Source organism: Sorex araneus, chromosome 7, assembly GCF_027595985.1.
Source record: "Sorex araneus isolate mSorAra2 chromosome 7, mSorAra2.pri, whole genome shotgun sequence".
In the NCBI taxonomy this organism is placed as follows: Eukaryota; Metazoa; Chordata; class Mammalia; order Eulipotyphla; family Soricidae; genus Sorex; species Sorex araneus.
The window spans coordinates 39,927,222-39,952,187 of record NC_073308.1 but is presented as its reverse complement, the minus strand read 5'-3'; the positions used below and the strand labels follow the sequence as shown (position 1 = coordinate 39,952,187).

General features: G+C 62.7%; 1 protein-coding gene across 2 annotated transcripts in view; it reads left to right on the top strand.

Annotated features, from left to right (window-relative positions):
* Positions 1 to 24,645, top strand: part of TMCC2 (transmembrane and coiled-coil domain family 2) — a 36,791-nt gene extending 12,146 nt beyond the window's left edge. For both annotated transcript variants that reach the window (XM_055144611.1, XM_055144612.1), the window contains exons 2-5: positions 5,323 to 5,865; positions 21,365 to 22,299; positions 22,724 to 22,859; positions 23,392 to 24,645. In XM_055144611.1, the coding sequence (XP_055000586.1) occupies positions 5,323 to 5,865; positions 21,365 to 22,299; positions 22,724 to 22,859; positions 23,392 to 23,703 (1,926 nt within the window). In that variant the 3' untranslated portion in view covers positions 23,704 to 24,645. The remainder of the gene's footprint in view (positions 1 to 5,322; positions 5,866 to 21,364; positions 22,300 to 22,723; positions 22,860 to 23,391) is intronic.
* The last annotated feature ends 321 nt before the right edge of the window (positions 24,646 to 24,966 follow it).

Below are 24,966 nucleotides of genomic sequence, written 5' to 3'. Positions count from 1 at the left end.
GGAGGGATAGTACGGCACGTGAGGCACTTGCAGCCTACCCAGGTTCGATTCCCGGTACCTCATCCATTTTCCCCTGAGCCCGCCCGGAGCAATCCCTCAGTGCAGAGCCAGGAGTAAGCTGTGGGCACTGCCAGGTGTGGTCAAAAAAGAAATAAAGAAAGAAATAAAGAAATAAAGCACCTGAGGATTTGGAGGTCTAAGGCTATAGGACAGAGCATGGGAGTTGCCACTGACCTCCCCTGCACCTCATCTGTTTCCGGGGGCAGAGGAGAGGCCAGCTCCTTTTACCTGAGGGGCCCTAGAAGTGGGGCGTCGCTATTAGGCAGGTGTAGCGGAAGGAATCGGATGCCGTGAAAGATGATTTGCCGTTGTTTGGCCACACCAACAGCCCGGGAAGACGATCCGCACTGTGTAATGGGACCATTTGGCAGAGGCAGCTGGGCAGGTGCCAGAGCCCGCTGGCCCCCTCGGTGGAGCCCGGGGCCGAGGAGAGAAGTGCTCTGGGCCATCCCTGGCAGCAGCCCCCGGGTCTGGCTGGCGCTAGGCCGGTGGCAGAGCAGTCCCCGCTCACTGAGCCCACTCAGGTTGGGCCTCCCGTGGCCTCTGGCTGGCTCCAGGAGCTGCTCCCTCCCAGGGGGGAACCTGCTGGTCTCATGACTCCAGGGCTGCCCCAGAATGAGGTTCTCGAGGGGTTGGTGAATTTCTGCATCTAAAATTGGAAATGTGGCGACTGCTGCTGCTGCTGTTGCTAGTGTCTAGGCAACTCGGGTGAGATCATGCACCTGAAAAGTATCAGGTGTGCAGTGAGCTGGCAAAAGGGGCCTTATCCAGCCTGCAGAGAGGACCCTGCTGACTCTGACGGCTGTGGGGGGACCCCGATGAGGTGAGAAGTGAAAGCCCTGAGTGTCTGTCCAAACACACCGTGCGATGGTCACTGACACACAGCAGCACCGGCGGCGTCTACACTGTCGCTCCCCAAAGTGTGTGATGCCTCCCAGGGAATGGAGTGGGACTCTGGAAGGATCCAGGGGCACAGTAAGAGCCTTGGGAGTCACTGGCAGGCACTTTGTGTTAGCTTAAAGAACGTAGGTTCTTCTGGGAATACATCCCGGAAATGCAAAAATAGTACAGTAGAAATGATATCTGCACTTGTATGTTTATTGCAGCACTATTTACAATAGCCAGAATCTGGAAAAAAAAAGTGTACTCGAGAACAGACGACTTGTTAAAGAAACTTTGGTATATCTACACAATGGAATACTATGCAGCTGTTAGAAAAGATGGAGTCGGGGCTGGAGCGAAAGATGGAGTCATGAAATTTGCATATAAGTGGATTAACATGGAGAGTATCATGCTAAGTGAAATGAGTCAGAAAGAGAGGGACAGACATAGAAGGACTGCACTCATTTGTGGAATATAAAGCAACATAATGGGAGACCAACACCCAAGGATAGTAGAGATAAGGACCAGCAGGATTCCTCCACGGCTTGGAAGCCGGCCTCACATGCTGGGGAGAAAAGGCAGATGAGATAGAGAAGGGATCACCAAGCAGAGGATGCTTAGAGGGCTTGCTCGGGGACGGGAGATGTGTGCTGAAAGTAGACTTTAGACTGAACATGATGGCCACTTAATACCTGTATTGCAAACCATAACGCCCAAAAGGAGAGAGAGAGAGTGAAAGGGAATGTGTCTGCCATAGAGGCATGGGGAGGGATAGAGGAGGTAGGGGAGGTATATTGGGAACATTGGTAGTGGAGAATGGGCACTGGTGGAGGGATGGGTACTCGACCATGGTATGACTGAAATGTAATCACGTTTCTTACTGTATCTCACAGTGTTTCATTTAAAAAAAATTTTTTAATGGGTTGGTGGGAGGGAAATGCATGAGTGATTTTTTTTTCCCTGAAAAGGAGCTAGTAAGTGAAATAAATTGTGGACCATCTGTTCTGAGGTAGCAAGTCTCCGTGGGGTGAGGGTGGTTCATCCTTGGTTTTTGCTTGGTCTCCGTGTTCAGCTCTGCATGGCCAAAACCATGGAGCACAGGCAACTATGGGAGTCCTGGGTTCTGCCCCCAGCGCTGCATTTCCCATAGGTATACCAGTGGGCTAGCTCGATAGCACAGCGGGTAGGGCGTTTGCCTTGCATACAACCAACCTGGGTTCAATCCCCAGCATCCCATATGGTCCCCCGAGCACTGCCAGGAGTAATTTCTGAGTACAGGAGTAACCCCTGTGCATCGCCGGGTGTGACCCAAAAAAAGCAAAAATTTTAAAAAGAAAATAAGTAAGTACTGGGCAAGGAGTAGCCCCTGAACTCTGCTGGATAGGGCCCACAAAACAAAACCAGGAGAAGACCATCTGGTACTGCTCATTTTCCCACCAGCTTTTGGGCCACACCTGGTGGTGCGCAGGGTCTGATCCTTGCTTGGTGCGGATTGAACCTGGGGCTCTGGCACACAGAGCACGCACCCCGCCCTTTGGGCTGTCTCCCCATCCTCAGTACATGCACTTTTTTTTTTTTTTGGCTTTTTGGGTCACACCTGGTGATGCACAGCAGTTACTCCTGGCTCTCCTCTCAGGAATTACCCCTGGCGGTGCTCAGGGGACCATATGGGATGCTGGGAATTGAACCCGGGTCAGCTGCGTGCAAGGCAAATGCCCTACCCACTGTGCTACTGTTCCAGCCCAGTACATGCACTTCTTTGGGAATTTATGTTTTGAATGTCCAGCTGGCATCCTGAGAGGTGGCACAGGGTTTAAGGCGCATGCCTTGTAAGCAGCTGACCCCGGTTGGATTTCTGGCGCCACTTGGTTCCTCGAGGTGCAGCTCTGGAGACCCCCCCCCAGCACCACCATGTGTGACCCCAGAGGCCTTCTGAGTATTACTTAGGAGACCACTTTCTCCCAAAATAGGATGATAGGCTGCCTTGGGCCCTGATGCTTGGTGTCAAGTCCCCTCCCGGAATTAGGGAGTGTGGATTCTGAGTCCTAGACCTTCCCCAGCGGGGCTTAGCCTCCTGACAGAAGCAGCAGCTGTCCTCGGCACTGGCCTTTGGGTGACCACTGCCTCGGAGTATCCCCTCCCCGGCAACCCAGGGGACCAGGGCAGTCCAGCGCCTCTGAGCCACTCCAGCCGGGGAAGGTCGAGCTCGCCTTGCTGGTCCTGCCCTGTGTGGGCGTGGCCTCCGGCAGGTGGTCTATTTCATGGGGACCTGGTCTTGGAATAGAACGTGCCGCAGGAGGCAGAGGACCCGCCGATGAGGCGCGCAGGGCAACCCTGGGAGGGTCCGAGCACCCACAGTTGTTCTCAGAGCGGGCCTCCCTCACCAGCCAGAAGCCGCAGTCAGGTTTGTTTAATCGCAGCCAGACCAGGAGCGGGAGCCACTGCCACCAACAGAGAGGGCTGTTGAGGGTGCTGGCGGCACGGGCCTGTGTGTACCACACGGCACGAATCCCAGGACGCCCATGAGGACATCGCATGTCCCCGTCTGCCTCACGTGGCTCAGCCTTGTAGAGGTGGCGGCTGCTGTGTCTATCTCCAGGAATGACCTCCGCCTGCGGGGCAGGGGGCAGAGCCGTGCCTGTGTCCCAGCCTGGTGGCTTCTCAGGGCTGCGGGGACATTCTTTTTTTTTTTTTTTTTTTTTAATATTGGAGTGGACTGGGGGCTGGAGCAATAGGACAGCGGGTAGGTGGGTAGGGCATTTGCCTTGCATGCTACCGACTTGGGTTTGATTCCTCCGTCACTCTCAGAGAGCCCGGCAAGCTACTGGAGTATCTCACCCACACAGAAGAACCTGGCAAGCTACCCGTGGTGTATTCAATATGCCAGAAACAGTAACAAGTCTCACAATGAAGACATTACTGGTGCCCACTCGAACAAATTGATGAGCAATGGGATGGCAGTGACAGTGACAAGAGTGGACTGTATTTGTAACTGTAACTCATGGTGATTCACTAATTAAAAAGAATAAATTAAAAAAAAGAGAGTGGACTGTAGTGATAGCACAGCAGGTAGGGGATTTGCCTTTCACGCGACTGATCCGCGTTTGATTCCTCCGTCCCTCTCGGAGAGCCCAGCAAGCTACCAATAGTATCCCGCCTGCACGGCAGAGCCTGGCAAGCTACCCATGGTGTATTCGATATGCCAAAAACAGTAACAACAAGTCTCACGATGGAGACGTTACTGGTGCCCGCTCGAGCAAAACAGTGAACAGTGGGACGACAGTGCAGTGCTACTGTGCTATGTAGGAGTACTGCTATTTATTCAGCCTAGTACCTAGTACCACAGAGCATGATTAAGCTGGTTGAACTGGGCATGAACTCCACATCACTCTTTTTTCCCCACTTTTTTAATTGGATTACCGTGAGATACCGTTACAAAGCTTTTATGTTCAAGATTCAGCTGTACAATGATCAAACACCCATCCCTCCACCACTGCACACTTTCCACCACGTGTCCCCAGTATACCCCCTCCCCCTCCTCCCCCCTCGCCTCATCCCAGTCCTCACCCTGCCTCCATAGCAGGCATTTGTGGGGACATCTCCTAAAGCAAACGTTCGCAGTTTCTTTTGCTTTTGCTTTTTGGGTCACACCCGGCGATGCACAGGGGTTACTCCTGGCTCTGCACTCAGGAATTACTCCTGGCGGTGCTCAGGGGACCATATGGGATGGCTGGGAATCAAACCCAGGTCAGCCGCGTGCAAGGCAAACGCCCTCCCCGCTGTGCTATCGCTCCAGCCCCTTGCAGTTTCTTAAGGGCCATGCCGCTTGGCTGGTCGGAGGGCCAGGGGCCACAGTGGGCAGCACCTGTCACCACAGAGAGCCCAGGGCTGTGGCCAGGGGCTGGCTCCAGAAAGTGGACATGTGATGGTCTGGTTGAGCCCGTGCAGAGGCCTGGGAGATAGCTTGGGGCTCCTGGCACATGCCCAAGACCCTAGGTTGATCCTAGTACCACAGAGCATCTCCAAGCGCAGGTCTGGCCTGGGGGACCCCGAACTCTGCTTGGCCACCCCCCACCGCCCACCCAGACAGTCTAGCTTGTAGGAGGACCTAATTTAGAAGGAGGGTGACTCTGGCACTGGGGAGAATGAGCCCAGAATCCAAGGCTCCCCGTGGGCAGCCCCGCAGACCAGGAATCAGGGTGCCCTGCTGGGTGCCGGAGGTGACCTCGCAGGTGTGCGGTCTTTCCTGGGGACCCTCCTGATTCAGATGACCTCCGCGCTCGCTGCCTCCTGCAGGCTAACCTGTCCTCCCCTCGCCCCCTCCCCGAGTGGACGTCCAAGAGCCTCCCGCTCACCAGGGCCCCTCTCTCTGCCCTTCAGAAAATCCAGCAGCTCTCCGAGGGCTCCATGTTTGGCCACGGCCTGAAGCACCTGTTCCACAGCCGCCGCAGGTCCAGGGAGCGGGAGCACCAGCCGGCCCCGGACGCGCAGCTGCCCCCGTCCCAGCACCCGGGCCCGTGGGACCATGACTCCCCGGACGAGAAGGAGCGCTCCCCGGAGATGCACCGCGTCTCCTACGCCGTGTCCCTGCACGACCTGCCCGCCCGGCCCACCGCCTTCAACCGCGTGCTGCAGCAGATCCGCTCCCGGCCCTCCATCAAGCGGGGCGCCAGCCTGCACAGCGGCGGCGGGGGCGGCGGCGGTGGGGGCGGCAGCCGGCGCACCAAGAGCAGCTCGCTGGAGCCCCAGCGCGGCAGCCCCCACCTGCTGCGCAAGGGCCCCCAGGACAGCAGCCTGGCCGCGCTCCTGCACCAGCACCAGTGCCGCCCCCGCTCCTCCTCCACCACCGACACCGCCCTGCTGCTGGCCGACGGTGCCACCGTGTGCCTCCTGGCCGAGGAGGCGGAGGGCGGCAGTGACAAGGTGAGGCGGGGCCCCGTGCCAAAGGGAGGTTTGCGGAGGGGCATCTAGACCTGCAGAGGTGCGGGGAGGGGGTGGCGGGCGCCGGGGGTGGGGGGTGGGGAATGCAGACCCCAGAGCTGCCTGCCTGGTTCAAGAGTCAATTCGACCCAGCCAGAGCGAGAGATGACCCCTATAGCATCTCGTTCCTGTTGGTTTGGGCTGTAGTGCTCCCCCGTCCGGTTGTGCTCAGGCCAGCTGTTAATTTTGGTATGTATTCCTGCAACACCCTGTGCAGAAGCAGCAAGCAAAGAGCCCAGTCTAGGGCGCTGGAGCAGTAGTACACCGGGTCAGGCGCTTGCCTCGCACGTTGCCAAGCCAGGTTTGATTCCCCGGCATCCCCTACCGGCCCCCGAGCCCACCAAGAGTGATCTCTGAGCACAGAGCCTGGAGGCTGCCCTGCGCAATGCTGGGTGTGGGCCCGCCTTCCAAAAAAAGAAAAGAAAGAAAAATTGAAAAGAGCCCACTCTAGACTGATTTTGCTACTGACCGCCTCTCTGAACCAGCTTCTCCCTTCGAAAATGGGAGCAATGGTAGTAGATGTACTTACAGATGAAAATGAGTTCAGATTTGCCAAATACTTGGAGTGAAGAGGGACGTGGTTCTGGGGGCTTGGGAGCCCTTCCTGCCCAGATGCTCAGGGATGCCGTCAGCAGTGCCCAGAGCACCACGTGGTGCCAGGGATCAAACCAGGACACCTGGCTGCAAAGCACGTGCCCAGCCCTCTGGGCCATCTGCCTGGCCCACAGTGTTGCTTTTGTTATTATTACCAACCGAGGAAAGATAAGGGCGGCATCCCGAAAGGATAGTTCGGTTGGAAGATCTGGCTTGGTACTCGTGTTTGTCCTTTATTCAGGTGACAAGCGTTCTCCAGCACCTGTTTGGCACTTCCTGGGTTTCTGTGTTTGTTCTTTATTCGGGTGACAAGTATTCTCGAATGTGTTTGGCCTATTCTGGGTTTCAGCATGCTCTATATTCAGGTAGTAAGGCTCCTTCGGTACATGTTCTAAGAAGGAACAAGCCCCGAGGTTCTCTCTGCCCCGAGCCTGCCATCAGCGGGGAAGAGGTGGAGGCTGTGGCAGCTCCAGGGCCGGTGTGGGGCCTTGAGCGGAGTCTTGTAGGAGTCTTACCCCGGGCAGAAGGCCGAGGGGGCTGTGCACAAAAGCAAGTCAGCCGACGCCCTGGTGGATTGAGCTATCAGTTGGAGCGGGCAGAGGCGGCTATCGGCAGATGGGAAGATTCAAGGGTGTCAGGTGGGAACCGGAAAGGGAAGCATCTCTGGGTGTCAGTGGAGGTGAGAGTGTGGCTGTAGAATCAGGGATGAAAACTAGAGAGTCTAGGCAGTAGCCATGAGGATGCAGGAGACGAATTCAAAAGGCCTGTGTAAACCGGAAATGGTGAGAGCTGACTGTGGGAAAAAGGGGGAGGAGGAGGGGCTGAGTCATGGGGTTTTGGGGGGGCCACACCTGGTGATGCTCAGGGGTTACTCCTGGCTCTGTGCCCAGCAATCACCCCAACCGTGCTCACTCAGGGAACCACAAGGGATGCTGGGGATTGAGTACAGGTCGACTGTGTGGCATGGCGAGAGCCCTCCCCACTGTATCATCACTCCAGCACCTCCAGGGCTGAGTGTCAGGACCCGGGTTCAGCCCCTTCCATGGGCAGCCAATCTCGAGTTAAGGAAGCCCACGGCCAGGAGCGTGTCTGGGGAGTGAAGTGCAGAATTAGGTTTCGGTCGTGTCTTGGGGACTGTCCTGCTCGAGGATGGTCCACAGGCCCCCGGGGCCAGGGCTGGGCTGGTATTCTGGGGTCAGCACCAAGCTGGTGGAAGCCTCACGTGCACTCAGCCCTCCCCCGCTGAGTGGGACCCAGGGGTGCTGGAGGCCAAGGACAGGTGTGAGGTGAAGGACAGAGCAGGGGAGAGTGCCCCTGCAGAGACCCCAGCGAGGACGAGGAGGAGCCCTGGGCAGCAGGAGTGGCCAGCCCCAGTTGTGGAAGGTCCCTTGGTGTCCCTCGCCACTGCAGCAGGGGTAGTCAGGGGACAGGGGAGAGGCGGGAGGACAGGCAGCCCTGGGCAGCTCCAGGAAGGAGAAGGGAGAGTGGGGTTTGGGGCGGGTAGTGCTGGGGCTGGGGACCAGCCCCCCCTGGTTGACTGGTTTTGTAAGGACGGGTCAGGGAAGGGTTCTAGATTTTTCCAACAGGAGACACAGAGTGAGAGGGTTTGGTACCTTCTATCAAGTGTGGCCTTCTCAGGAGCCCCTCAGGCTGTCGTGTGGGGGCCACAAGGTGGGCTTTGGGGAGGTGGGCGGGGGGGGGGGTAGTGCAGGACTGCAGGGGAGGGGCTGGGAGCTGAGCCATGGGGGATGGGATGGGATGCTGGGTTTGCTTCGGAGGCTTCTGCTGGATGTGGACTATGGCAGAAAGGGAGTCGCTGGAGATGGCACGGCCCTTTGTCTCAGCAGCTGGCAAGCCGTCACCCTCAGCTGCCCAGGGAAGATGACATGACACTGGGGCGGGAATTGGGGGGGTGGGGGTAGGGGCAGAGATCAGAAATGGGTTTTGGACATGTTGCCTTTGGCTGCTGGCAAACCGTGTGGATGTGCCAAGGAGGCCGCGGGCGTTGGAGCTGGAGTCTCGGGAGGATCCTGCTGGCGGCCTGCACCCGCAAGCTGTCTGCCAGCCGGCCGGCCGGCCAGCACCACCCCACCGGAAGGAGTCTGAGTGGGGCGGCCTGATAGTGTCAGCTCTGAGAGGGAGGGAGCGAGCACAGAGCCCCAGCAGCAGACTCGAGGGGCCGGGGAGGGAGCACAGTGGGCGGAGCACAGGCTTTGCACACAGGGTTCTGCGCTCGGCTTTGTGTGGTTCCCCCAGCACCCCTGGGAGGGACACCCCCTCCAGGACCCCCAAGCTGGCCTAGGCCCTGGGCACTGGGCGTGGCCCCAACCAGAGCAAATCGGAAATGTCCCATCAAGTGGGTGTGTCTGTCACACTGTCCGCGGGTGGCGGGGACCGTGGCCTCCCCCAAGTCCTGCACGTCCGGCCGGCTCCTAGGTGGCCTGCTGGAGACGGGGGCAGGCGTGGCGGTGTGTGCTGGCGGGTGGGTAGGGGACTGGCGGGGCTCTCCCGGTGGGGACCAGGCGGTTCCCCTGACTCCCGAGTCCCAGCGGGACTCGCGGCTGCCCAGGCTCTGTCTTGCATGGCGCGGGGTTAACCTGAGCAGTAGCCGGGGATGGAGCGTGAGTTCCGTCTCACCAGGGAGCAGATGGGGGCCTCAGAGCCGCGGGAGGCTCCCCTGGTGCTTCCTGGCAGAGCAGAGCCAGAGCCCCCAGTGGGCCCACGAGCCCACCCCGAGGACTGCAGACGTTCTCAGGCCATGCGGTGCGGTGTTCACGGTGTGTGTCTGTGTGTGTCTGTGTGTCTGTGTCTTGATTTGGGGGCCATACCTGGCGATGCTCAGATCTGACTCCGGGCTCTGCACTCAGGAGTTACTCCTGGGAAGGCGTGGGAGACCGTCTGGGATGCGGGGGATTGAACTGGGGCGGCAGCAGGGCAAGGCAAGGCAAGGCAAGGCAAGGCAAGGCAAGGGCAAGGCAAGGCAAGTGCCCTGCTCGCTGTGGCCCGGGGGATTTTGTCTGCCCACCGAGCCACGCTGAGCCTCCCTGACCTGTCGATGCCCCTCCGGGAGCTCCCAAGGAGCAAGGCGCTTGTGTTGGGGGCCCTGAGAAAGGGGGTCTCCCCGCCACCCACCGGGCCTCTTGTCAGCTGACTCCGTGCGGTGGGGTGCGGGCCCCACAGTTCCACCCTGGTCCCGGCATGAATAGACGCTTTCTTCTCCCGCTAGTAAACACAGCCCCGCAGCCTCGCTGGAAGCCCGCTGGCACTTACTAGCATCTATTTTTAATTCATGAGCCTCCCCCATTCCCACACCCCTTACCATTGTGTACAGCTCACCAGCTGGTGCTCGGACCAGAGCGAGCTGGTGGGGGTGGCGTTTCCGAAGCACCCAGGAGGCAGCTAAGGTTCCTCGGCGGCTGCCCTGGAAAAGCGTGCTGGGTCCTGCCCACCAGAAACAGGGGGCTGGACCCTCGCGGAGAGCTGGGGTGCGAGAGAGGGGCTCGGGGCTGGGGAGCAGCTGAGCCTCGGGATGTGACTGGGCCCAACCCCTTCCCTCCAGAGCCAGCCTGGCACCCGCCGCCCTTTCCTTCCCCGTAAACACAGGAGCAGCCAGAGGGCAACGGGCAGGGATCACTCCCCGGCACCCCACAGGGGCCCCGAGCCAGGAGCAGCGCCAGAGCAAAACAGAAATCACATAGCAGCCGGGGTGTAGGCCAGTTTTGTGGGTGAGGCCCGGGGTTCAAACCCTGGCCCCCGCCCCACCCCACCCCCAAAGAAATAGGGCCGGGGGCATAGCTCAAAGGACCAGGTGTGGCCCAGAAAGGAAAATGGAAAAAAAAAATAATCATACTGTTCTATTTGAGAGTCTCGAGAGCGGGCTTAGGGCTGGGGGTCACGCATGCGTTGTGTGGGAGCCACGTTTGGTCCCTGGGGGCCATCCGTACCGCGTGGTTCCCCCAGCACTGCCGGGAGTGACCCCTGAGCACTGAGCCGGGAGTCCCCGAGTGTGGCCCCCAAGGCAAAGGAGCGTGGGTCTGACGTGTGGGTGTGCCTCAGGACCACAGCCAGCCTCGCCCTCCGCCCTTTCTCTGCCTGAGCTTCCCCTCCACAAGGCGGGAACGGGCTGGGCTTCCTTGTTGGGGGCCCAGAGAATGCGGGGGTGTCTCTTCCCTCCTGGATGAGGTTCCCTGCTCTGGCGAGGCACCTCCCGGCAGTACCCCTTGTCCATGCCCTCCTTGTGGGGGGCTGGGGTTGTTTGGGGCTGAGCGGCGGTTCCTGGAAAGCGTGTGCCATCGGGAATGGGGGCCTGGGGAAGGGGACACGGGGCGGGGGTGGGGGGGCACTTCCTAGCCCCCGGCCTTGGCCGTGCTGCGGGGTGCGGTGGCAGGCAGAGCGGGTGCTGGGGGAGCCCCTGACGGGCTGCCCGGTGCTTATCTCTGGGCCCCAGGCTCAGGGTTCGGCTCATCTCCCAAACCAGAGTCCCCGAGGCACGCTGGCCCCTCGCACCCTCCTCCAGATTTACGCACAACAAGATTTCCCCTCTGCTGGGGGATGAGTAAATAAGTGCCCCTGTTTACTCCGGGCCGGTGGGGGCCGCCCGCAGCCCCTGGCTCATGCCAGGAAGCCAGATCTTGGCAGGCGCCAGTGCCCTGGTTTATTTATGTCTGGAGCCTGCGGGCGCGGGCGGGGGGGGCTGGCCAGGCGGCTCGTGTCCCTGGGGGGCAGAGTTGGGTGGGTGGGTGGTCCCGAAAGGTCTGAGCGTCCAGGCTTGGTTCCAGGGGAGGCCAGAGGGTCCCTGGGCTGGGGTCCCCGGCCTGTCCACAAGGACGCATGTGCCATCAGGGTTGTGAGATGCCACATGGATGCAGCACGGGCCCCACACACCCGGAGAGCGACCCGGGTGCTGGGGGGGACAGCTGCCCTGGATCCTGAAGGGGGGGACACAGCTGCCCCAGGTGCTGGAGGGGGGACAGCTGCCCCAGGAGCTGGAGGGGACAGCTGCCCCAGGTGCTGGAGAGGGGACAGCTGCCCCAGGAGCTGGAGGGGAGACAGCTGTCCCTGGGTGTCAGTGGGGACAGCTGTCCCTGGGTGTCAGTGAGGATAGCTGTTCCTGGGTGTCAGTGGGGACAGCTGTCCCTGGGTGTCAGTGGGGAGACAGCTGTCCCTGGGTGTCAGTGGGGAGACAGCTGTCCCTGGGTGTCAGTGGGGACAGCTGCCCCTGGGTGTCAGTGGGGAGACAGCTGTCCCTGGGTGTCAGTGGGGAGACAGCTGTCCCTGGGTGTCAGTGGGGAGACAGCTGTCCCTGGGTGTCAGTGGGGAGACAGCTGTCCCTGGGTATCAGTGGGGACAGCTGTCCCTGGGTGTCAGTGGGGACAGCTGTCCCTGGGTGTCAGTGGGGACAGCTGTCCCAGTGAAGAGCTGCCCGGTGTTGGGGAGAGATGCGTGTGTTCCTCTCCCGCTTCCTTCGTCTCTTCTTGGGGCGCCCTGGAGCAGCCGGCCTGGGCCTCCTCCCGCATGCCCTTGCTGCCATCTGCGCGGCTCTGAGGTGCCAGGCTCCTGCTTCCAGGTCAGTGGCCCAGGCCCCTCTCCCAAGGCCACTCCGCAGCCCCATCTGCGGCCTTGCTGGGCAGCCCCGAGCCTCTGCAGAACAGGAGGGCGACTGGCCTGCCCGCGCCCTCACGCAGGCTCACCCCCGCCTTCCCCACCCACCTCTGGGGCCAAGGCCCCGCGCCCCCGTCAGCACAGGACTCCCAGGCCCAGGGCTGAGGTCAGCTGCCATGGTCCTAGCCCGGCCCGGGGCGGTGCCCCCATTCCGCCCCCCAGCTCCCTGCGGGAGGCTCTGTGCAGCCCTGCATTCTGCAGTGAGGAGCTGTGTGTCCTCTGGGCCGTCTGGTCCCGAGATGTGAAACGTGACCCGTCCTTTTCCGAGGGGGAGTGCTGGAGATGCTGTGGGGGAGTGGGTGGGGAGATGCTGTGTGTGTGTGTGTGTGTGTGTGTGTGTGTGTGTGTGTGTGTACCTGGGCAAGAGAGGGGCTGGAGATGGCATGTGTGTTTGTGTGTGTGTAGGGGCTGGAGATGCTCTGTGTGTGTGTGTGTGTGTGTGTGTGTGTGTGTGTGTGTGTGTGTAGAGGGGCTAGAGATGCTGTATGTGTGTTTGTGTATGTGTCCTGTTCCCCGGACGAGGGAGGGTTGGAGATGCTGTGTGTGTGTGTGTGTGTGTGTGTGTGTGTGTCGCTCACCAACCTGACCCGCTGCTCCCGCCTTTCCCTGGGTTCTGTGAGTATAGACCCACAAGGCCCGCCCAAGCCAGGGCAGGCGAGGACTGGAGGGAGTGAGGGGACTCTGGAGACAGTGGCTTTTTCTCTCCCAGCCCCTCTGCGGGTGATCCCGGTGCTGTCGCGAGCAGCTGTCTGCCAGTCTTCAGGGAAGACTCCCCTGCCCCTGCTGCCCCTGTCCTCTGACCTCTCCCAGAAAGCACTGGGGCTTCTTTTCTTTGGGTGCAAGTGGCACACCAGGGGTTACTCCTGGCGGTGCTTGGGGAACCACACGGGATGCCGGCGATTGCACCTGGGCCGGGTACAGGCAAGGCAGGGAAACCACCCCACCTGCTGTTCCGTCACTCCAGCCCCTGCAGTGGGGCTTCTTCCTGCTCCCGTTTCCCTGCGTGGGTCCCCAGCGCTGGGCCCAGGTGGCTCCCCGGCTGGTGAATAATTCAGGGCCCAGTGCGGCTCAGTCGCAGGCAGGGTGATGATACTCTTGAGCAGGCCGCGGAGGGGGGAGGGGGGCTGGAAAGGTGAATCCCCTGCCCAGAGGGGGACATTGCAACACGAACTCCAGCATCTCCGGTTTCTTCCCTGCAGCCTGCTCGGAGCCTCCCCTGAGGGCCTCGTGCGTGGGCCACGTGTGGCCCTCTGCATAGAAAGGAGCACCTGTGTGCAGGAAGCGATGCTTCCACTTCCTGTGGGGCCCGTGGCAGCCCTGCAGGCCCTGGGGTGTGTGCTCTGTTGTGGGCTTGCAGACGGGAATCCTACTAGAAGATTCTTGACAGGCAGGGTGCTGGCCTGACTGCCAGGGCTTTCTGACCCCTAAAACCCGTCCCCCCTGGGGCTGGAGTGATAACACAGCGGGTAGGGCAGTTGCCTTGCACGCAGCTGACCCGGGTTCCATCTCCAGCATCCCATATGGTCCCCCGAGCACCACCAGGAGTGATTCCTGAGTGCAGAGCCAGGAGTAACCCCTGAGCATCGCTGGGTGTGACCCAAAAAGAAAGAAAAAAAAAAAAAAAAGAAATACATCCCCAGAGGTCAGGCTGCTTCCTGTCTGGGCCCCTTTCTCCTGGGCTGGCTCCCAGCATCCCTCCCCAGGGACCCTGAGTGGCTGGGAACCACACTGCAGGAGCCCTGCCAGGTTCTCCCCGTCATCCAGACTGGGAACCGGGACCCAGCAAGACTCCTGGAAGGGGCTGCTCTGAGGTGGGAGGGGGGTGCCTGTCCCCCACCTCCACCCCCTCCTACTCCCGCCCTCTGGTCCAGCCTCTCCCCCCGCCCTTGGGAACATGTCCCTGGGCTGGTGTTAGTTCACACCAAGCCTGCATCCCTCCTCCCCGAGGCGCGTCTGAGTGAGAAGACACCCCCTTGGGGTGTCTGAACAACCACTGCCCCCGAAACCCCACTTCCCAGAGGGGAGTGTAGTCGCCGTGTGGCACGGAGGAACCTCGCCGGGAGATGTTCACAGCACAGGGCCTCACCTTGTGTTCTGAACTACTAAATTTAGTTGCCCCCGAAGCTGCCGACTTCTCAGGCCCCCACTGCTGAGAGAGAGAGAGAGAGAGAGAGAGAGAAGAGAAGAGGAAAGAGAGAGAGAGAGAGTTTGCTTTGTGCTTTTTTTTCCCCAAGAGGAAGGAAATTAGGGAGATTTAAATAAAATTGAGGGACTAAACAAGACTATACAGCGGTACAGCACTTGCCTTGCACAAGGCTGACCTGGGTTCGATCCTATATGGTCATCTGAGCACCACCAGGAGTGATTCTTGAGTGCAGAGCCAGTTACCCAAGCATAACTCACTGTGGCCCCCCCAAAAAATATTTTAATTAAATAAAATTAAGGGGAGGAACCTGAGAAATAAGAGCAGGAGCAAACGAAGAGAAAGCAGTCGCATGCAAGTGGCACTGAGAAGAGAAGGAACCAGGGTTGGAGAGAGAAGACTGAAGGGAGAGGAGCTGAGAGAGAAGAGGGGGGCCACCGGCCGGCCACATTGCAGGGGAGGGTGTGAGTGAGTGTGCGAGTGTGCGCACATGTGTATGAGTGCACGCCTGTGAGTGCATGCATGTGTGTGCATGCATGTGAGTGTGCACGTGTGTGCATGCATACATGTGTGTGCATGCTTGTGTGTATGCGTGTGAGCATGAGTGTGCCTGTGTGTGCATGCATACAAATGTGTGCATGTGTGTATGTGAGTACATGTGTGCATACGTGTATGTGTACATGTATGCGCGTATATGCTGAGGGAGCTCAGGAGTGGTTATAAATCTCATTTGGCAGCTGGAAAACCATGTGGCAGTCGGCTCAGCTCTTGCACCCCTTGTCCATCCCCTGCACCTTTGGCCCCATTCCCGAAGGCCCCTCCCCCAGCGGGAGCACATGGGTGCTGTGGCCGCCGGTGAAGCATCGAGCGCTGGGTTGTCCAGGCGGCCTCACGAGAGAGGTGAGACTTGCAGCCGGCCTTCAGCCAGGAACTCCCAGGACTTCCATCCTCCCCCGGCCTTAAGGACCCCTCGGCCCTGAGCCTCCCCTGATGCCTCAGGGACTCCCGGAGCACTGTTTTTTCACAGCTGAATGAAAGTGTTCAGGCATCCTACGTCTACAGCCGTGAGGGGAGGGTCGGTGCTGGCCCTGGGGCTGGGCGCAGAGCTCCGTGGGCCCCGTCTTCCCGAGGCAGGAAGGCCTGAGCACCCGGGCGCTGAGTAAACCAGCGCCGGTGTTGTGTATGCTGCCGCCCCTCAAAGCCCGAGTCATCCACCGCCACAAATATTTGTGAGGTTTGCACGAGTATTTGTGTGTCCCCAGCCTGTGGGGACTCCTGCTCTCGGGGGGTTGGCTGCAGGCCCTGGCTTGGGGCCCCAGAGATAGCGCCGACCTTCCTTATCTCTTCCAAACGTCTTGAACTCAGGACCGCCCTGTCAGCGTGACCCATGCCAGGCCTCAGTATTTAAGCTGAGTTTCTCACCAGGCTCGAGCGGGTGTTTGTGCGCCTGGTCGTCTCCGACGCCGCGTGGGCAGCCGTCCTTAGACGGGACCCAGCTGACCCCCAACCCTGCTGCTGGCCACGGCCTGGCCCTCACCGCTAGCTCGCTGGTGTCTGCTCTGGGACTCTGGCCCCCTCTGCTGGCTGCTGACGGGATTTCCTGCTGGTACCGTTCCGATGAAGTCCAAAGGGGAAGAGACTGCTGTGAGTGGGCCCTGGGCGCGCTTGAGGGGGCCGAGAGCCGAGAGCTGGGAGGAAGGTGGAAGGGGGCAGAGAAGCGGCCGCCGTGCTGTGCTGTATGGCGGTGGCCAGACGGTTAAGTCCTGTCGCTTCCCCAGGTGGTTATTGAGGTGGTGGGGGTGCCCTAAGCCCGTGGGCAGGGCCGCCAGGAGAGGGGCAGGGGGCTCCAGGCTGGCACCGTGGGGGCCCTGGGCAGGCCCCTCTATTCGCAGGGGCCAGAGGGAGGCGCTGGGCTAAGCTGCTGCTGGGGGCGGGGCCTGCCTGGCCTCACCCCCTCTCTGCGTACATGCGTGAGGAACACATGGGGCACACGTGTCCCCATGTGCTAGGGCCTGTCGTACCTGTGTCCCAGCTGCAGGGAGTGCACCCGACCAACAGCTAGACCTGGGGGGGGGCACGGGGGGCACTCCCCCTCAGTGCACCCCCCACCTCTCCCAGACGGGAGGGAGCAGCTGGGTGCCTGGGAAGGGGAAGTCTGGGGCAATCCCTGCTGATCCCCTGCCGGCCTCAGCCGGCCTCAGCCGGCCTCAGATGGCAGCGGGGAGCCCGGGGGCCCAGGCACACCCGCTGGGCAGCTCCATGCCGCCTGGGGACAGCGAGCCTGCGGGCCCTGGCACCCCGGCCGCAGCCAGGCTTTGGGAGACGGCGCCCGCACAGGTCAGGTGTCTGCTGGGTGGGAAAGGCGCCGAGCTGGTGGGGTCTCAGCCGCACGCCACAGAGAAGGGAGGGCTCGAGACCCGAACTGCAGGCATGGCTGAGTGCCGGTGCCTGTGGCCCTGGGCGTGAGCAGAGAGGCCGCCGCTGTGGCAGGAGCTGGTGGATGGTGGCGGTTCTGTGGCTGGAGAAGCAGAAATAGGGGGCGGGGGGGTGAGCAGGGGGTAAGGCCCAGGGAGTGGCCCCACGGAGACTTTGGGGTTTAAGCCAGGTGACCTCGGGGAAGATCAGGAGGGTTGAGATCCAGGGGACAGCAGCTCAGGGACCGCCTGGGTGGCAGAGGGACATGCAAGGACATTGTTCTCTGCAGGGCTGGGGCGGGGGGGGGGGGTTCAGAACCAAGGGCTGGGCCTAATGGGAAAGCCCGGAAGCAGGGCTGGGTGAGGGGGTCTCGCTGTGGCAGGAAGGTCGTTCTGAGGGCTGGCTAGGGCCGGCCGGCTGCATGGAAGTAAGAGGTGGGGTGTCCTGGCCGGCCCGGCCGCTGTCCCCCTTGGCGCGTTCCATCCCTTTCAGCCCTGGAGGGCATGCCAGGTCGCGAGGGAGGGGCACCTCGGGAAGACCCCTGTACCCCGGTGACCAGAAGACCTCTTAGGCCCGTCACGTGTTTAAGCGTTTACTCCCCAGCCCCCGGGGAAAGCTGCTTAGGCCGCAGGCCCTGGCCGGGCTGACCCTGAGCGTGGCAGCCTCAGGGGCGCAGGGTGGGGTGGGAGTGGGCGCGCGATCCCTGCGGCTGCTCTGACTGGGGTGCCAGGGCCCTCCCCCGGCTCCCTGGCAGCTCCTGTGGGCAGCTCTGGCCGAGCACTTCCTGGCTGCCCCCCCCAGACGCCGAGTCTGCCCCCTCCAGACAGCTTTGCCTAAAGGGAAACCAGCTTCCTCGCTCCCCCTGCCCCCTTGAACCTAAGATGCCCGCAGTGCCTCAGTGACCAGCGGCCAGCGGCTGGTGCAGGCCGGAGGGCCTCTCCTCACTGCACGGCCGAGACCTCAGGAGCCCCTGGGGGCGGCGAGTCACCTGCTGGAGGCGTCAGTCTGAGACCTGGTGGGCTGCTCCCGGCAGGCCGTGGTGGGTGGGTGCCCGGAGAGGGGTGTGGGGTGGCCGCTAGCCTCGCTGGGGAGAGGACCAGGATTCCCGTCTACGGGCTGCAAGGCGGCCGGGACACCTTCTGTCCGACAGACCGTGTCTGCCGTGTGACCTGCCCGGGGTGCTGGGCTGGTCAGCAAGACGAAGAGCAGGTGGGACCAGGGCCGGCTGAGCCCAAGGGCCAGAGCGCAGACCCAGGAGGTAGAAGCCCAGTGGGCCCCCGGGAGCAGGCAGAGAGGGGTCTGTGGTGCTCCCATCTGCCCCCCATCTGTGCTCCCACCTGTGCCCCAGCGGGCAGGGAGATGGGCAGGGCCGGCAGCACCCCCAATGCTGGAGACGGCCTCCCACACGTCTCTTCTAGAATGTTCATCCGTGTTCTCCGGGGCCACTCTCTGGACAGTGCACTGTCTGTGGCTCCCGGGGTCCTGGCCTGGAAAACGGGGGCCGTGGAACAAGAGTGCCCCACCAGAGCTGCCTCTTCCCGGAGCCTGCCCGGCTTGGCCGAGGAGTTCACATCTGTGGGGAGTGGCCGGGGGTTCTGGGCCCCAGCTGCAGCGGTGGGCAGCATGGGCAGCCCCCAGGAGCCGAGAGATCTGGGCGGTCGTTTACCTCTTTTGAGGCCCCAGCCACAGGGGGTGTGGTGGGGGTGGGATTCTGCTCACGGGCAGAGACATGAGGGGTGCGGACCCCCGCCCCAGACTGCTGTCCGGCTGGGCTCGAAGCCCTGGGCTGTGTCCCCGCCAGCGCCTGCCGACATACAGAGAATCCTGGGGGACGGAGGTCTGACCCAGCCCCGGGGGCCCACCCAGTCACAGAGGTCACGATTACCCCCCCCTTAGCTTTTTTTTTTTTCCTATTTGTGGAGGGTGTGGGGCTACACCCAGCTCTGCTCAGGGCTTACTCATGGGACATACGTGGCTCAGAAAACCTTCAGAGGCGCCCAGAATCGAACCCTAGTCAGACACGTTGCTGGCCCCTCAGCCTGCCTGTGCCCGGTCAGCGTTGGGTCTCCCCGCATTTGCTCCTCTGCCTCTTTGAGTGCACCTGGGGGGCCCTCCCATTTGCTGCTGTGAGCGCCACTCTCTGTGCGGAGACCGGGCTGTGGTCATTGCTTCATTCCGTCCGGCTCACTGACCCTCCTTCAGGCTCCGAGGCCAGGCCCAGCCCCTGCCCTGCGTCTCCTCGTCTTGGTCCTGCCCACCCGCTCCAGCAGCTCTCGCTGGCGCCCATTCTCCTCCTTCTCTCTCCGTCCCCGAGACCTGCCCGCCCCTCCGTGCTCTGCCTCCTTCCCTCCGTCTCCGTGTGTCCTTCTGTCTGTGCCTGCCCCGTCCCCTCCGTGTCCCCTGTGGGTGTCTGTGCAGAGACTCCCCTCAGAGTGGGGAAGCAGCTGTTGCTCCCTGCTCTGTGCCCCTCCTGTGCGTGGGGCTCTCTCTCCCATGCCCGCTTCTGCAGTGGGAAGCCAGGAGCCGTGGGCAGGGGGAGGAAAGATGCCACGGAACTGACCAGAGTCAGAGCCACGACGGGCGCGAGCTCCTGCTCAGGCTCACATGGGGCTCACGGGGGATGGGGGGTGGGGACTCTCTGCATTTCCACATCCGGGTCTGTCTTGGCCCCACCCAGGGGTGGGGCGGGCGCTCTCTGCAGTGAAGATGAGCTTGCCCACGCGGAGCCCGCCGGGGAAGAACGGTGGCCTTATAAGGGGATCTGGCGTTTAAATATTAAGAGCCACAAGTTGCATATAAAAAAAAATAAATTTCTTTTTCCGGCCTTGGGGCCATACTTGGTCCGGCCTGGTGCTCTGGGGTCACTTTCGACATTCCTGGGGCATCATTCCATGCCAGAGCTCCAACCCAGGCCTCCCACTCTCAGAGCCTGTGCTCCAGCCTGGAATCTGATGGTCTCATTCGGTGTCTAGGGTGTACCGCAGGCAGGCTTGCAGTAAAATCCCCCGTACTCGCGCGTATATTTCCCTTCCTCCAAAAAGAGGGGAGGCGTGTGGCTCAGGTCCCGCCAGCCTTGAACGTGCACCTACCGTGTGCCCCGGAGCACTGGGGGAGGGGGGGCTCTCAGAGGCCTGCGGTAGGTGTGGTTCCCTCTTTCACATGGAGGGTCTGTGGCTTCGAGCCGCAGGGCTGAAATCAGGGACAGACCGGGGAGGAGAGCCGGTGTTGGCGCCTCTGTGGCACGGTGATGGTGACCTCGGCGGGAGCAAGCGGGCAGGAGGGCCGGGGGAGGTGAGGGAGGAGAGAAGCAGAGAAGAGGGGCGTATGCTGCCTTCAGACAGACGGGGGAGGGGCCGGCAGTGTCCCCAGCGTCCCTGGTGGAACAGTGACCTCAGAAGTCCCCAGAGGAAGCCCGGGGAGCCACCCTCTCCCGCGGGCCCGAGTCCGGCCGGGCCATTGTTTCCCCCGTCGTGTTTTCCTCCGCGGCCTCTCGCCAGCCGCGGCCAGTGACTTCTGCGGGCCATTGGCACGGGCTCGTCCCGGTTCCGGTGCATGTGACCTGCCCACTTCTCTTTGTGTTTGACCTCTTCCCCCCCACCCGCACCTCCGCCCGGCCCTGCCCCCACACCGAGAAGGGCGGACGGTCTGGCCGCCTCTTCGGGGCGTGCTGCGTGTAAAAATACATGGGGTTGAGCCATTTCCTGCTGCTTCCGCTGTTGCATGGCGATAAGGCTCGGGGCGGCCGCGGTGCACAGACCCTCGCCCCCCTGCAGGCCAGGGCCACGGCCCCGGGGACGGACGGCGGCTCTCCAGGCCCGTCTGCCTCTCCCCCCCCCCAACCTGACCTCGAGACCCGGTCGCCTGTCTGCCGTGGTCTTCCTCACGCGCCCTCCCCTCGTCCCTTCCACTCTCGCCTCCTCCCTTTCTCCCGGCTCCCCCAATGTGCGCGGGAAAGCCGCCCTGTGAGGAAGTGGGGCTGCCCTCTCCCCCCTGCATCCTCAGCCCCCGCAAAGGGAGGCGGCCCGGAGACCCCCAGGCCGCTCCCCACTTCCACTGGCCTGCAACTTGCTTCTGGGACTTGGGCGAGAGGGGCCGGGGGCCACAGGGCGGCAGGCGGTGTGCCCCGCTCCTGGTCTGGGGAGACGGAGGAGGGCCAGAGGTGCCCACCCTCATGAAGCGGAAGCGGTTGCTGACGATTCCAGAGGGCTGGAAGGTAACGGGGGTCTGGGAGAGCACCTGGCAGAGGCTGTGGGGGGGGGGGGCGGGCCAGGCCTGCCCCAGGGTGGGGCTGGGGGGACTTGGAGGGCAGAGCAGACAGCCCTGCGCGGGACCCTCTCTTGGACCTGCTGGTGCAGGTGAGGGGCTTGGGGTGTCCAGGCGGGGGTCACTCTTCTCTGGGCAGGAAGAGGGGCAGGACTGCCAAGGCTGTGTAGGGGTGCTGGGGTGACGGGGAGGGCACCGTGGGCACGCTCCCTCCCCATGGCCAATCTGCTCACTCTTGCCTGGAGTTTCCACTTCCTTCTGCCTCGTCTGTCGGTCACCGTCTGTCGGTCACCGAGTCCCCCCAGAGGCTCCCCGCACCCCCCTGTCTTCTCGGGTTTCTCAAGCTCCCTCCTGCCTCTCCCCCAGGTCGACAAGGGGGACGTCGCGGCCCTGGGCCTCGCCGGCGGCCCCGGCCATGGTGACTCGGACGGCCCCATCAGCCTGGACGTGCCCGACGGGGCCCCCGACCCGCAGCGCACCAAGGCGGCCATCGGGCACCTGCACCAGAAGATCCTGAAGATCACGGAGCAGATCAAGATCGAGCAGGAGGCGCGGGACGACAACGTGGCCGAGTACCTGAAGCTGGCCAACAACGCGGACAAGCAGCAGGCGGCCCGCATCAAGCAGGTGTTCGAGAAGAAGAACCAGAAGTCGGCGCAGACCATCGCGCAGCTGCACAAGAAGCTGGAGCACTACCGCCGGCGCCTGCGCGAGATCGAGCAGAACGGCCCGTCGCGGCAGCCCAAGGACGTGCTGCGGGACATGCAGCAGGGCCTCAAGGACGTGGGCGCCAACGTGCGCGCGGGCATCAGCGGCTTCGGCGGCGGCGTGGTGGAGGGCGTCAAGGGCAGCCTGTCGGGCCTGTCGCAGGCCACGCACACGGCCGTGGTGTCCAAGCCCCGCGAGTTCGCCAGCCTCATCCGCAACAAGTTCGGCAGCGCCGACAACATCGCGCACCTGAAGGACCCGCTGGACGACGGCGCCCCCGAGGAGGCGGCGCGCGCGCTGAGCGGCAGCGCCACGCTCGTGTCCAGCCCCAAGTACGGCAGCGACGACGAGTGCTCCAGCGCCAGCGCCAGCTCGGCGGGGGCGGGCAGCAACTCCGGGGCGGCGGGCGCGCTGGGCAGCCCCAGGTCCAACACGCTGTACGGGGCCCCCGCCAACCTGGACGCGCTGCTGGAGGAGCTGCGGGACATCAAGGAGGGCCAGGCCCACTTGGAGGGCTCCATGGAGGACCTGAAGGCCCAGCTGCAGAGGGACTACACCTACATGACCCAGTGTCTGCAGGAGGAGCGCTACAGGTACCCGGCCCCGCCCCCCGCGGGACCCCTGGGGACCCCTGGGCAAGGGCGACTGGGGGCACAGGACTCGGGGACACAGCTGTGGCAGTCAGGCACTTGCTCCCTGCGAGTCTTGGGGACCTTTCTGGAAAATGAAACCCGATCCCCCTTCTCCCCCCCAGACCTCTTGCACCTCTTGCACCCCAGGGCAAGGTCTTGGCGGGTCGCAGGGGCCCCTGCCACCACGGCAGGTTGCCAGCTTCTTCCTCTCCGTCCCGGCCACGTGAGGCCCCCAGGAGATCAGAAGGCCCAGTGCTGAGCCGGGAGGGGCCCCTGGCCGTCCAGCCGAGGGCAGGGGGCACGCGGGAGCTGGGAGAGTGAGCGAGGGAAAGAGAAGGGGCACCCACCCGGGCCCGGGTATCACCCCCCCCCACCACTCTGCCAGGTACGAGCGGCTGGAGGAGCAGCTCAACGACCTGACAGAGCTTCACCAGAACGAAATGACCAACCTGAAGCAGGAGCTGGCCAGCATGGAGGAGAAGGTGGCCTACCAGTCCTATGAGAGGGCTCGCGACATCCAGGTGCGGCCCCCGGGAGGGCAGGGTAGGGGGGTGAGAGCAGGACCCAGCGGGAAGAAGGAGGGCAGGCCAACCGGTGAGGGTCGCCCTCCACGGGATAGTGCTGCCACAGGGAATGTCTAGGCTCTGGGCAAGGGCGGATTGGGCCAGCGGCTCCTTCCCTTGCCCTCTGGATGCTTGTGTGCCAACATCCTCCCCAAGTAGCCAGAACCAGGAACTGAAAAACCAGCACCCAGTAGCTAGCACTCCCTTCGCTGCGGGAGGCCGGGGCTCCGTCCCTGCGGGGGGTGGGCCCTTAAACCCAAGGACAAGCCTGCCCCCACCACAAGCAGATTGCCCCCACACCCACGAGGGGCCTGGCCAGGGTGGCGGAGGGGGCGTGGGGGGAGGAGCCTAGCCGGAGGTGGGCGGGGAGGAGTAACTGGGCGGGCAGGGGGAGGGGCCTGGCCCGGGAGAGAGGAGGAGCTGGGTGGGGCGGGGCGGGGCAGCACCGCACCCCTGCAGCGCCCCTGTGCCCCTCTCTCCCCGCCCGCAGGAGGCCGTGGAGTCCTGCCTGACCCGCGTCACCAAGCTGGAGCTGCAGCAGCAGCAGCAGCAGGTGGTCCAGCTGGAGGGCGTGGAGAATGCCAACGCGCGGGCCCTGCTGGGCAAGTTCATCAACGTGATCCTGGCGCTCATGGCCGTGCTGCTGGTGTTCGTGTCCACCATCGCCAACTTCATCACGCCGCTCATGAAGACGCGCCTGCGGGTCACCAGCACGGCCCTCCTGCTCCTCATCCTCTTCCTCCTCTGGAAGCACTGGGACTCCCTCACCTACCTCCTGGAGCACGTGCTGCTGCCCAGCTGAGCGCCCGCGGGCCAGGAGGGGCCTCCCCCGGGGCGTCTTCCACGCGCCCCCCAGGCGGTCTCCGGTCCCAAGCCTCCATCCCAGCAGCGCTGCCCCTTCTCCCGCGCCTGCTTCTGCCCGCCGCCTTCTCCCTGTTGGCCCACGGGGAGCTTCGGAGGCAGTGCCCGAGACTGAGAACACAGAGGGGATACCGGGAGCAGCCGGAGCAGGAGCCCCCCGGCCACCCCTGGGTCCCAGCCCCCGCGCAGAGACAGGAGGACCACGGGGAGGCACTGCCGGGCCTAGGGAGCCCAGAGCAGGGCGGGGAGGGGCTCCCCAGCCTGAGAGCGGGGCTCAGCCCCCCCCTCCAGCCCTCCCTCCCGCGCTGGTTGGCGCCTGGTTTCTGGCTCCAAGCCTCTGGGATGGTAGGGCACAGGTTCCCCCCACCACCCCACCCCCGGGCGTGGCTGGGACCGTAGTTTTCCCTGTTATTCTTTCTTCCTGTCACTGAGTCCGCTACCTTCAGGGAAACAGGCCCCAGGGGCCCTGAGACTCGAGCCGCCCAAGTCCTCAGGCCTCTGGGAGCACGTCTGGTTCTATTTATTATTTATTTATTCATCCTTCCCTTGCCCTCCCCCCCCCCAGCTCCCCTGGGGAGCTGTGGCAGAGACGGGGCCTGCCCGCCCATCCCTGGCCTGGCCGGGAGTGCGGGCGGCACTGGGCCAGTGCAGCCGCTTTTCTACGTCTATTTATTTTGTACGTGTGTCTGTGTGTCCGTGTGTCTGTGTGGCGGAGGTGGTTTGTGGCTTTCTTTAAGGCTCTGGGGTGCGCTGTGTGGCTCCTCGCCTCCGGTCCCCGCTTCCCGGCGGAAGGGGCGCGAGGGCCTCCTGGCAGCAGAGGGCAGTGCCTGCCAGCTGTTGCGGAGTTTCCTGAGAAATAAAGATTCTCTAAATTTTCAAACCATCCTGTTTGAGTGCAACTCGTCTGTCTCCTCGCTTCCCCCACACTCACGCGTTTGGGTGGGTTGGCTCAAAGCCTTGCTCCTCGGAACGAGACATCGTCTGCCCTTCCCGTACCACCCTGTGCTGGGGGTCTCCATGAGAGGCGGGAGGGACGTCACCATACCCCATCCAGGCCTCCCAGAGAAAGTCCCGGAATTAGAGAATTCGCTGCTGGAGGCTTGCCCGGCTGCGGTCATGCCCAGACACGACCACGAGAGGGCAGCAGCAGCCTGACTCAACTCAGGCTTCCGTCCCAAAGGTCTGGGCTGGGCATCACCAATGT